A 12,916-nucleotide genomic window follows, 5' to 3' on the forward strand; every position below is an offset into this window, starting at 1 on the left:
ACATTCATACTATTAGTCATCTAAATGAATTAATACAAGAGAAAAATCAAGTTTATACCTTCTTTTTTTTTAATCATCTTAACAAAACCTATACTTGACAATGTACAGAGTATAATTGATAGTAATCTCCTCATCTGAAGGCTGTACAAAGTAGAATGATGTTTGTTTGGGTTGGATTTTGTTTTGCTAATTCGACCAAACACTCAAAGGAGTAGGTCCGGTAAGGACTCATTTTGGCCTCAAATTTCAGTTTCATCTGACGAAAGATTTAGACCACTTTTTAAACACTTAAGTGTCTATTTCACTTGATTCAATTAGTTTATGTGAAAGATTTTAACTGATAAAGTCATTAAAAACGATCCGATTGAAGCTCAAATATGAAAAATCTCTCAAATATGCCAAAAAACGTCACTTTTCAGATTGTTTTTGTCAAAAATGAAAGTGGCCGCATCCGTGTTCATCCACAACCTTTATATATGTTATGTATCAGAGATGCAACTAATCATCGGACATGTCGGACCTAAGGGGCAGAATTTATGCATGTCCGGCAAAACTAGTTGCCCTGCAGGACCTGATGGCCGGCAATATTTTAGTCTGCTTGGGTCAGCCAAAACTGAATTCCCTGTCAGTCCCAGCAGAGTATTTTGTTTATAAAATTGTGATTTTACAACCACGTTGCATGATTAGATAGAACAACATGCAAGGCTTCGATTACATAATAGAAATCGGGGGTTCAAACTGTTTTAATGATAAATATTATAGCCTGACACAACTTCCAAATATCCCTCCTTAAAAAATAAAAAATAAACCTTTTGCAGTATAAATTTCTGTTTTGAAATGGTAAGTTTTGACATCTCAATTTATTGAAATATTTATATCAAACGCAGTTGATTAGTTGTAACAGAGAATACATGGAATACACACCATTGGTTTGAAAATTGATGTAACTTTGACCTCCCTAGCAGAGTTCAAAAAATATATAGGTCACTGAATATTCATAATATATTTCAGATCGTCTGTTGTTTTGATGTCAAAAATTGTTTTATTTTTTAAACTTTTCTTTCAAATTAGTTTTAATCCATAAAAAAATTAAAAACATTGCCTGACTGTACCTTAAGTTGAATATCTATATCCAAATTCAATTAATTAAAGCTGTAATCCATGATCACAAATTGAATGCTTTGTTTACAATTTTCATTTTTATTAACTGCTAACATTTATTCATGAAAAATAAGAAATTTCTTGAGGTGAAACTGATAATACTTTTTATACTCTACATCTACTAAAGGGATGGTAAAATGGAAAAAGGGGGGGGGCTGTTTTTTTTTTTTCATAATATTACAAAAATAGATAATTTTGAGTGAAAATATAGGTCTGGCAGAAATGTGATGGGTCTGGCAAAACTTGGTACCCTGAAGGCCCCAATGTCTGACAGGAAAAAAAAACTGTTTGCATCACTGATGTATTATCATAAAATACAACTTACATTGCAATATTAAGGATGAACACGAATGCGGCCACTTTCGTTTTACACGGAAACCGTCTAAAATTTAACTAAAATGATAGAATTTTCAAGATTTCAGTAATTTAGCATGACTTAATGGTGCTACAACCCGATATATGTGCATTGCATTGTCAAAAACAGCCCATATTTATGTAGCAGAAGCATTCAACTGTCCAATAAATAAGTAAAAGTTTACATTTTAACAATTTTGTAAAACTGTTATATTTTTGGGCCAAAAAGGGCCCTTACCGGACCTACTCCTTTACCTGTTTTCTAAGATGTTTGTTTGGGTTGGATTTTGTTTTGCTAATTCGACCAAACACTCAAATTTACCTGTTTTCTAAGATGTTTGTTTGGGTTGGATTTTGTTTTGCTAATTCGACCAAACACTTAAATTTACCTGTTTTCTAAGATGTTTGTTTGGGTTGGATTTTGTTTTGCTAATTCGACCAAACACTCAAATTTACCTGTTTTCTAAATAGATTGATGCGTAATGTTCAGATGCGAATATTACATTACACACATATTAGAAAGAAAGCATGTTTTAATGATTTAAATGAAACCCTGTTTTGTTCTAGACTGACATGCTGAGTTGGAATCTAAATGCAATTCTAAAATAAATTAAGGTATTGACTTGTTCCTGGATTGTTTTAATCGAAGGTTGCATAAATTCTAAACTATGAATTCAGATCTTAAAGTTGTCATTAATAATTTTATTAAAACTAAATTTCCTTACCATTCAAACTTCTGACACATTTTTCATTAAGATTTTTCAATAAGGATTCACTTCTTAAATCAATGTCATCAGCAATCTGTGGCAGAGCTAATCTGGCAAATGTCATATCAAGCTGGAATCAGAAAATAATACATGATAAAACATCAATCTATAGCAGAGACAATCTGGCAAATGTCATATCAAGCTGGAATCAGAAAATAATAAACGATAAAACATTATAATTTTATTTTGTAAGTAACCCATGTTCTGTTTGGCTGACAATGTTTTGTCTACCAGCTCATAGAATAATTTTGTCATGTGACTGTGATATCAACATTTCTTCATGATGTTCTCTGGCTTAAAGATGAATTTAAATTAAAATTATAAGATATGACATATATTTTTTTTGTCTCTTCGAAATAACATAAAAAATGTTGTGCACACTTTAAAATACACAATAAAACATTATCTTTTTAAATATGGATGCGACTTTGGAAAAGTTAGGAATATGGTGTTTTATTCATGTCACAAAAATCTCTATACAACTAACATTAACTGTTATCACAGAGATATCAGTCTGCACGGTTAGCCACTAATATGTCTTGCTTTTTTGTAATTTCAATAATGCAAATGTTAAAATTAAAATAACAACACTTTAACATGAAGCAAAAACCCAAAGCAAAATAAAGGCCTTGTTATTGCTGTTCTTAATCTTAAATTAAGTGGTATTCAACATGAAGTACATCGACAATTGTTAAGAGCATTATCTTTATTTCTTTGATAGCACTATCTAATAAAACTCCCAGTTGATAGATGGAAAAGGCTTTATCAATTCTAACTTTGGTGTACTGTTTTTTAAATAAATCTCTCATTGAATCTCACAATCTTTTCCAACAAATAGTTTTACCTCTATTCCATCAAACTCCATCTTTATAACTGGTACAAAAGCTTCCTCTATTGCCTGTAATGATCAATCAATACACAAGAAAATTAGAAACAAAATGTTATGTGTTGGAATCAAAATATATATAGTTACTATTTTGGAACAGTTGTTATATTTGATCAGTTACCCCCGTTTACTACTGATACATGCCCTTTTATCATTAGAAAATTACACCAAGTTCTGTTTTTCTACACTATTAAAACACATTTTCCTTCATACAGATAAAAGAAGGGATAAGGCAATATTTCATGCATTCTTAAAAAGATATGAGAGTCATCAACTTATCAAATTCGCTATACAGAGATGGTTTCAAAGTTAATTTTCAACACATATATTTCTTCCAAATATACAGGATTTCCACTGGCACTCACCATTTTTGCATTTTGCGAAAAATAATAATTATGGCAATTAATATGTTTTGACGAAAGATGTAACGAAAAAAGAAATTGACAGAGGGGAAACCCTGAAAATATATTTCTATACTATTATCAAATCCTTTTACAAATGTATTACAACGTAATTTCTATTTCTAGTTTTCTACATTTACTTACTCTTAAGTCTTTTGTTTCTGGTTGTTGTGACAGAATCTCATTGAAGGAAGAAAAGAAATCTGATCTTTCTACATGCCTTGGTGCTATACACAGTGTATCTATATCAGCACCTATTAAACATATTTAAAATTAACAAAATGACTTATGTACACCTTAGCTATAATATCATCTAATTAGAGGCATATGTGGTTGTATTTAATTGTTTATCGTATTTGTTACATTTCAAATGTCGTATAAGTCAGTAATTTGGATGGGTACCAATATTTTATTTAATTTTTAATTGCAAATTATTTAATTACGTATCCATTGTGTTTTATATTGGTATGTGACATTAAAATAAATAATTCTGATTCTTATTCCCATGTTATGCCTGAAACCAATTTACTATACTTTTTTGCTGTCACATTTTTAATACTATATGAGCCTACTGGAATCCTCAACTTATGTAAGATATTAATAATCAACATCACTTTTCCTTTAAATCTTCATTAACAACATTGGTATGAGGGACAGTCTGTATGAACCAACTTACCTTTTGTATGAACACCAAGTCTGTATGAACCAAATGTACACACTTTGCCACCAAAAGAGTCAATTTTATCTTCTGGAATATTATTCTGTAAAAGGACAAATGAATTGCATTGATTTGATATCTGTTTATTCAGTTTAATTAATTAAGAATTGTTCTATTATAATAAATGTGAGAAGGGAAGTTCAGTTTTTGAACAATTATGTCATTGGCTTATTTTAAGTACATGTACATGGATGCAAAGTTAATCAAGAAAAGTATGTTGGTTGTCAGGAATATGATTTGAAATTCCTTCTACACTCTGAGATCATTTTTATAGCCCAGGGGTTCAAGTTAGTTAGCTGTGGTCCCAGACCTATAAGAATTACGGTCTGATTTCTGATTTGGTTATTAGCTGCACCCGACTGACTTTAATTTTTCCAGTTTCAGAAAACATATGAATTTCTGCATGAAACACTTTGTTATAACTTTTAAATTGATGTGGTAATGAGTTTTAGTGAGAGGAACAAAAAAACCTTAAAATTTATCTAATCAAAAGTCAAATGTTTGGACCTTTCCTCCTAAGGTGTACTGTACCTTCCACTTTACCATTTTTAAGGTACAGGACTTTTCAGTAAAAAATGTTAATTTGAACCCCTGTAGCCTTGATCATTTTAGTCAAAAGTTCTGTATAGAAAGGTTTGACAATTCTAATTTTGCCATCAATCAAACTTTTCTAAATTGATTGATTTATTTTTGGTGTTCAGTGATATTGTTGTCTTTTTTCATAACTACCTCTACCGTTTTTTATTGGGAAAATGCATATTTTTTTTTGAAATTGGGAAATTTGCATGTATATTATTCTAAACACATCTCTGATTTTTTGCTGACCTTTGCTGTCTTTTTTGCACTGTTTTTTCATGTATGTTGTGGTTGTCAGACATTTTCAATCTGAAAGATAACATTTCGGAGAGGGGAAAGAAACAGAAGCAATGATGGTACTTAATGCATTGAAAACTAGATGTGTTACAAACACCATGATGATTCTGATCAGAAAACCGGATCTCAAAAGTGCTTTCTAATATCAAAATAATAACATGAATACGATATTTACAAACATTACTACCAATGCCATCACTGTTTGGGGAAAATGTAAAACTTTTTGGGAGGAATTTTAAGCCATTTTTTTTAGTAATTGGGAATTTTCTCTAGGGGAAAAGGCCGAATTTCGGCTGTAATTTGAGGCAAACAATATCACTGGTGTTTTAACGCCACTTTTAAACACCACATTTAGGCTATTTCGTGGCGGCCAGTTTTTATTGGTGGAGGAAGACTGAGTGCCTGGAGAAAACCATCGACCTTCAATAGGAAAACTGACAATCCTAGTCAATTAAGATTGGAGTCGAGCCCACACGCTTGACGGGGTTCGAACTCACAACCACAGTGTTGACTGGCTAGTGATCACAGTAGTAACTACTAATAAATTGAGAATGGAAATGGGGAATGTGTCAAAGAGACAACAACCCGACCAAATAAAAAACAACAGCAGAGGGTCACCAACAGGTCTTCAATGTAGCGAGAAATTCCTGCACCCGGAGGCGTCCTTCAGCTGGCCCCTAAACAAATATATACTAGTCCAGTGATAATGAACGCCATACTAATTTCCAAATTGTACACAAGAAACTAAAATTAAAATAATACAAGACTAACAAAGGCTAACTAAGACCACTCAGCCACCGACGCCCCTCTTTTCTTAATGAAAGATGTAATTAATCAAAGTGATGGAAATCACTCATTGAAAGATTAGAAGAGTAGTTTGAATTATTTCATATTAAGGTATGGTGGGGAAAAATGAACATTTATAAAGCACTATTGCTGAAAATTGCATTTACAGCAGGTCTTTAGAAGGAAACTTGCTTTTCCAGTATGAGGATAAAATGAGCTCAAATTAAATAATATGGGTCTCTTAATTTGCACAATTTTATTTAAACTGCAGTTTATATCTTATCGAAATTATGTTGCCGGTTCTGAACATGTTTCAAAAAAACAAAAAAATGCAAAAATTCTTCTAGTAAATGTTACCAACTATCCTTGTAAGACATAAATCTGGACCAACAGCTTAAAACTTTAAAGTGTCAACAAACAAAATTGAAAAATGTTGTTATGGGGCATTTTATAAGTTGAAACAGAGGTTATAGGGCATTGAAGATTAAAAGTTTTAGAGTGCCTTTTGTTCAATTTTTAAAGTATTTTTCAACACAGGGCATTGAAAATATACTTTTTCAACGTAACCAATTAAAAAACTTATCTTATTGAAAAGTGGATTCTTTCTTGATTGCAAACATATGTATTCACTTCTAATAAAAATTCAAATGACTAAAATAGACATAATGATTGATGGGAAATAAAGTAATAAACAATGGTTTGTTATAATTAAAAGTTTTAAAATTTTTAAACTGTTTCAAGCCAATTCCTGATAAAAAAAAGTGTACTAATTTAATTGTTGATTAATTACAGATGATTATTGGAAATTTATCAAGTAAATTATAGGCCTTACTTGAATACCTTTTATTTATTCATATTTATATTCATATTTCATTTTTTTAAGATCTTGTTAATCCATTAATCATTTATCTTTCAGATATAATTTACAGAATCACTTTATGTAATGTAGATCAAAGGTAATTGGCAATAAATAAATCTATCATCCTTATAAATATCAAACATCTAATATACACATTTGTGTATTCAATTATGAGGTCAAATACTTGTGTATTAAGAATTATATTGAGTGGTCTGTATAATTATGTAAGACTAAGGTTGATAGGTAATGTGGTCAATAATATTAGCAGTTTAGGAGGTGGGGCATTGTAATTAAAGGTTCACCTTGTCTCTGATTGTTTAGTGATAATGACAGTTGTCAATCATACTAGTTGAATCAATACCCAGTTACCTAATCAAAATGTTTTTTAAAAGCCTGCACATCAACACACCCTAATGACATACATTCTTGAATGAACTGCTCCAATAATATACCCAGTTTTTTTCAGTTTATATGTGTATTATGTGCACATATATCAGAACCATAAGGAACTATATTTCAGTGTGAATACATTTAGTAACAGTAGCTAACCTGTCCTGTTGTTAGGGAGGCTGGTGCCTAAGTAAAGATTTAGAACAAGTTCTAATCTTTCCAAAAACAAAATTACATATTCCTTGCTTATCATCATCATCTAAATTCTTTAATTCTTATATAAAAAGCTGGAAGTACATTGATTTCATTGACATTTTCCATTGTTCAATAATAATAAATGCATTCCAATTCACAGTATTCCCAGACCTGCCAACTATCCCGATTTTTGCGGTATCATCCCGATTTTCATCCCTCAACCCGAATCCCGATATCGGGATTCTAAAACAAGTCAAAATCCCGATTTTCACAAAATATACCAGAAAAAAATATTTGGTTTCCGAGAAGTTTTTCTAATAATCTATAATTTTACCTGGGGACATATTATGACAAGTTAACAATACTACGCTAATCAACAGTCACAACAGGTGTCATAATTTGTTGTTGCAAGTAATCGGATTACCTGATGGGTCATAACAATCCTCAAAATTAATTAATATTATTATTTGTTAACAGAAAGTCGGTCAGTTGGCCTTTCATTTTTAATCAATTTATCATACGAGCACAATTTGCAACGTTTACCATAGTTCCATAACGAAATCGTAATTAACTTAAAGATGAGAACTGTAATGAACTCTTAAAAAAACATCGCTTATCTTGAAATCTATTTAATTTTTAAAATCAGACAAGTGTCTGTTGATTTAAAATCGACGCCATTTTGTATTCTTCTACTGTGAATAAACCTCCGCCGGTAAGAGCACCTCCGAACACAAAGAAAGATAACTCAACTTTTATCCATTTTCTCATTAATACTGATAGACTTAATCAAAATCTGTGTATTTATCCTTCTAACTTAAGACATATAGGTTTAGGTTTTTTGAGGCATGGTCCAAAGATAAGAAGGTTTTTGGAGGGGGAAAAGGGGGGTTTTCACTAAGTATCCTTTATTTTTTAATGCCATTTTTCTCTATTCTTAAGTTATTTTGTCAATTTTAAAATAAGTACAAGAATCATGCAAATAAAAGAAATCAAGGCTTATAAGATCATCATCAGTATACCAAAAGAAAAAAGAAGAGACATGAGACTATTTTAAGAGTAAAAAACAGTGCACACAGAAATGCCGCAAAAATTGTCCCTTAAAAATCTGGTCGCGCACTAAATCCCCCATGGAGATTTTCAAAAGTTGGCAGGTCTGTATTCCTATCTTACTTTTTGTCGACTGACATCTTTGATCCAATTCTTTACCATAGTATTGATCTTGTGCAGTACTTCCATTCTAAAAAATAAATCACAATCATATATTAATATATTGTCAGAGCAGCAACAGAGTTATACTTAATGCCACTATGTTGCTATGGTGATGTTTTCGGAACAATTCTCTGCAATATTGCAGTGTCAATCATTATCGTCCATTGGTAGTGGTAGTCATTTATGACAACTTGTAGGCAAGAGACAAGCAGTTTTCCTGGTCCATAAAACTTAGTTCAAAATAAGCCAAGAGCAGTAACAGGAAGTTGAAAAGGTACATGTATGTTGCATATATTACAAACAAATTTGACATATTATTCATAAATGTGGAAAAATCTCTATTTAAAATGTTTCATTAGCTATTTTTTAGATATTGTTTTGTCATGTAGCTCTAAACTTTTAAATATTCGACTTTCAGCTTTCTTGATGATGGTAAATCCAGACGCATGAAATTATCCAATGTGCTGTTTTCATTTCTTTCATGAAAAGATGGTGGATTGCTAATGTCTATATATAGCTAGCAGCAATAATATTCATGCATATTCCTGGCTATTAATGAATGATAAATATTTAAATATATTTATTCATACAAAGCTTGCTGAAAACCTTTCAGTGTTCATAAGTATGAAAAGATTTGATAATTAAAGCCATTTAATACAGGGGTTGACACTAACTTTTGTAGGTACAAGCCCGCAGGGTTAGTAAAAATTATATTCAACTAGCCCTGGTCTGTGTCAGGTAGCCCGGTGAGTGGGCCAACGGCCCACGAGTGAGCAGGCCGTAGGCCTGCGAACTTGCTAGGGGGGTCTGGGGGCATGCCCCCCCAAATTTTTTTTGAAATTTAGATGCAAAATCCTGCATTCTGAGGCCTTTTAAGAAGATGTTTTCAGTCTGAAAAATAACTATTTCATACTTGTTATCTTCATAAAAAAAAAAAAAAAAAAAAAAATGAACACCAAAAAAAATCTAACGGCAGGAATTTGTTTGTCAAAACTTGCATTTTTACTGTTAATGAATTGAGTAAAACATTTCAATGATTGCTAAATTATTTCCCTTTTTTAGGGACAGAAAAAAATAGGTACACTATGAAAAATTGTCCCTTGTGACATATTTTTATAAAACATCCATGAAATTATGTCCAAGCACTTTGGACAATTTTTCACTAAGGGGGACACTATTTTATAGTTTAAAAATGTGATATTCTGTCCCTGAACGAAATTTCACAGATGAATTGTGAAATATCAGAAGACACAATTTCATGGGACACTTTTTTCTGCTTACAAAAAACTCATCAACTAAAATAATCAAATTTAAAAACAATGTTTTTGATTAATTTTATTTACATAAGTTGACTTGTCCCCTATTTTACTTTTGGTTTCTGAAGCTGAGTCTTCATGTTCCAACTGATTTGTCTCTAGTCCGAGATTACTCTGACGTCCAACGGCTGTTTTGCTTGACAAGCTGGGGCCGTGGGACGAGCTCTGATGTCCCACGGCCCCAGCTTGTCTGGCAAAACTTCAATCTTCTTCAATCTTAAGGCCTGTTGGCACGAATTGTCCCAATGTAAAACAGCTGTTGGACGTCAGAGTAATCTCGGACTAATTTGTCTCATGACGAGTTTTAACCCTGTTCTCGCTAATGCATTATGACATGCATACATCCCAGTATGTGCAATGGACGCTTTCTGATACCAATGGCTTAGTCTTGTTATCATCATCACCCCCCCCAGCTCTCAAAAAGAAGCTAATCACATTTAATATTATTACCGGAAATTTACTTTCGTTTCAGTCCATTGCAACTGTAATGATAAGTCCCGAGCAATACGAAATGAATTATGACGACATGACAAATGCTAATTCGATAAAGACAGAGAAGTTCGAAAAGTTTTCATCACCACGTGTACCTTTGGAGTAAAGGAAAATTTCAACAGGGAACCTTTCAACGCTCTATTTTTAGAACGAAAGGACATTTCCAATTTAAACTATTTACGCGACGACTATGTAATAGATAAGGCTAAACTATGCACACGATTTATCAGGATCTCTGTTGTGATTAATGATAAAATATAATAAAACCAAAATGTATATGCAGTATAATTATTGTTTGTTTCAAAACGGGTTATCTTGAAACGTGGTGCATTCTTACTTTAAGGGCAGAGTAATCTTAGGCCGAGTTGACTGTATATGGCGACTGGTTTACGGTAGAAATTTTACCCTCCAGTATCTGTATCTGTATGTAAATAAAGAGGTCGTGAAACCAGTGTAGACAATATTCGACGAAGTTGTCAGATATGACCGGCGTTTGGACTGTACTTTGCCGACTTTGCCGAAAGTACAACAGATTGATGTTCAATGACAAATAAATTTACTAGCCCTCGGGCTACCGCGACACGGACATTTACTAGCCCGACACAAAAGTTACTAGTCTCGGGCTAGCGGGCTAGCATTAGTGTCGAACCCTGTAATAAGTTCTTCAACCATGCACACTAGATGAAAAAGATAAAATCTTGATTGTTTATAGTTGGTAGGTGTAAAAGTTTGGAGAATCTGAATCAGCTGATTGTGGACTTTCTGTCAATTTGGAATCATGTGACATTTCGTACATCATTGTATGTTCCATATCAATTTAAACTAATGACAGCCTTAATAAAGGGGGAAAATAGTTTGTATTACCTATGTGCTAATTCTTCATCACTTTCAAACACTCCATATGGTCTCATTGCTTCTTCCAGCTTGTTGGATAGCTTAATATCCAAAGGCTTGGGGCCATCTAAACTTATGGGGGATGTCACCCCTGGATAAATCTTTTGCCCTGACTGATCTAGGGCCATGGTCTACAAAATACATGTATTTGAATCAAAAACAGTAAAAACTCATATACAAAGTCAAATAGAAAAATCATAATAAATCAAAATGCTCTATCATGATTTAAATAAGATTTTTTTATGTTTCATAAGCTGAAGCAATTTTTAGTCAATTTATTCTATCAAAAATGTCAATGAATATAATAAACACATGATCATGAAGTTGGTGACAATAGTAAAACAATAAATGCATTCTATTTTTTTACCTAACCTAACAGATTATCATGATTATCTTTGCAATAGGTTTATAAATAATACAACATAAATCCAGGTTTACACTAACCATGCAAGTTAAAACATAATTAAACAAGAATATGTCCATAGTGCAAGGATGCCCCATCCACGCTATCACTTTCTACATGTTTGTTCAGTGGACCGTGAAATTGGGGTAAAAAATCTAATTTGGCTTTTAAATTAAAATAATCATATCATAGGGAACATGTGTACTTTGTCCCAAGTTAATTGGACTTCAACGTCATCAAAAACTTTAACCTGAAACTTGCACTATCATTTCATATGTTCAATGGGGTCAAAAAAATTATTTGGCATGTGATTAAGTTTCAGGTTGATTGGACCTCAACTTCATCCGAAACAACCTTGACCAAAAACCTTTAAACCTGAAACGGGATAGAAGGATGGACAAATGGACTCACAGACCACAAAACATAATGCCCCACCTACAATGTGGGGCATAAAAAATATTCAAAACAAAATCTTTATAAAAGAGAGTAAAAGTGTTGAAAGTGTTGGGTGCAAACGTGAAAGGGAGTCAACGTAAATCAGAACGAATGTGATTTTGAAGGGGTGAGCAGACCCTGATTCATATTAGTTTGGAACAGAGTGGTCTCCCTTTAAATCATTTAAATAAGGCAGTGTCTGCGCGTACCCGCATGTGGGTACGAATAGTCAAATTGCCTTTCTAGGCTGCACGTACCCACATCCGGTTTTATAATAAAATGCCGTCGGATCGGGAATGAAACGTGAAATATATACAGAATTTGTTGCAATTAGTGAATAAATTGATTAAAACTACTCAGAATTTTTATAAATATACACACATATATTATGCAAGTGAACAAGCTTGGAAACAACTAAAAGTTAAGATCACGGAAAGAAGGGAAACATGCGACTGGATATGTATTAAGTGTAAAAAAAAACCTACACGATCAGGACTCCTTGGCATGTGATTGCTGTTTAGACTGGCAACATTTGAAATGTGCAGAGTAAGAGTTGAAATCTGTGCCAAAACAATCATATTGGATATGTAAAATTTGTTCGAAATCTTAACTAGTTGCATGAATCTTTTATAATTGGTTTATATTGATTTATTACTTGCTTCTTTAATTTTTATAAACTCAAGCTTTAATTTTAGTAGTTTTATATATTTTAAAATTTCAGTTTCTGTTTTACATTTTACTAAAAGATTATTTTTAAAATATCATATGGATATATTT

The 12,916-nt window shown here is 32.2% G+C and overlaps 1 protein-coding gene across 3 annotated transcripts in view; it reads right to left on the minus strand.

Annotated features, from left to right (window-relative positions):
* LOC139514136 (poly(A) polymerase type 3-like) overlaps positions 1 to 12,916 on the minus strand; it is a 31,899-nt gene that overhangs the window by 18,020 nt on the left and 963 nt on the right. For all 3 annotated transcript variants that reach the window (XM_071302906.1, XM_071302905.1, XM_071302904.1), the window contains exons 2-7: positions 11,272 to 11,432; positions 8,561 to 8,627; positions 4,246 to 4,330; positions 3,714 to 3,823; positions 3,127 to 3,180; positions 2,241 to 2,352 (exon numbers count right to left, since the gene is read on the minus strand). In XM_071302906.1, the coding sequence (XP_071159007.1) occupies positions 2,241 to 2,352; positions 3,127 to 3,180; positions 3,714 to 3,823; positions 4,246 to 4,330; positions 8,561 to 8,627; positions 11,272 to 11,429 (586 nt within the window). In that variant the 5' untranslated portion in view covers positions 11,430 to 11,432. The remainder of the gene's footprint in view (positions 1 to 2,240; positions 2,353 to 3,126; positions 3,181 to 3,713; positions 3,824 to 4,245; positions 4,331 to 8,560; positions 8,628 to 11,271; positions 11,433 to 12,916) is intronic.

This window comes from Mytilus edulis, chromosome 3, assembly GCF_963676685.1.
Source record: "Mytilus edulis chromosome 3, xbMytEdul2.2, whole genome shotgun sequence".
Classification (NCBI taxonomy): Eukaryota; Metazoa; Mollusca; class Bivalvia; order Mytilida; family Mytilidae; genus Mytilus; species Mytilus edulis.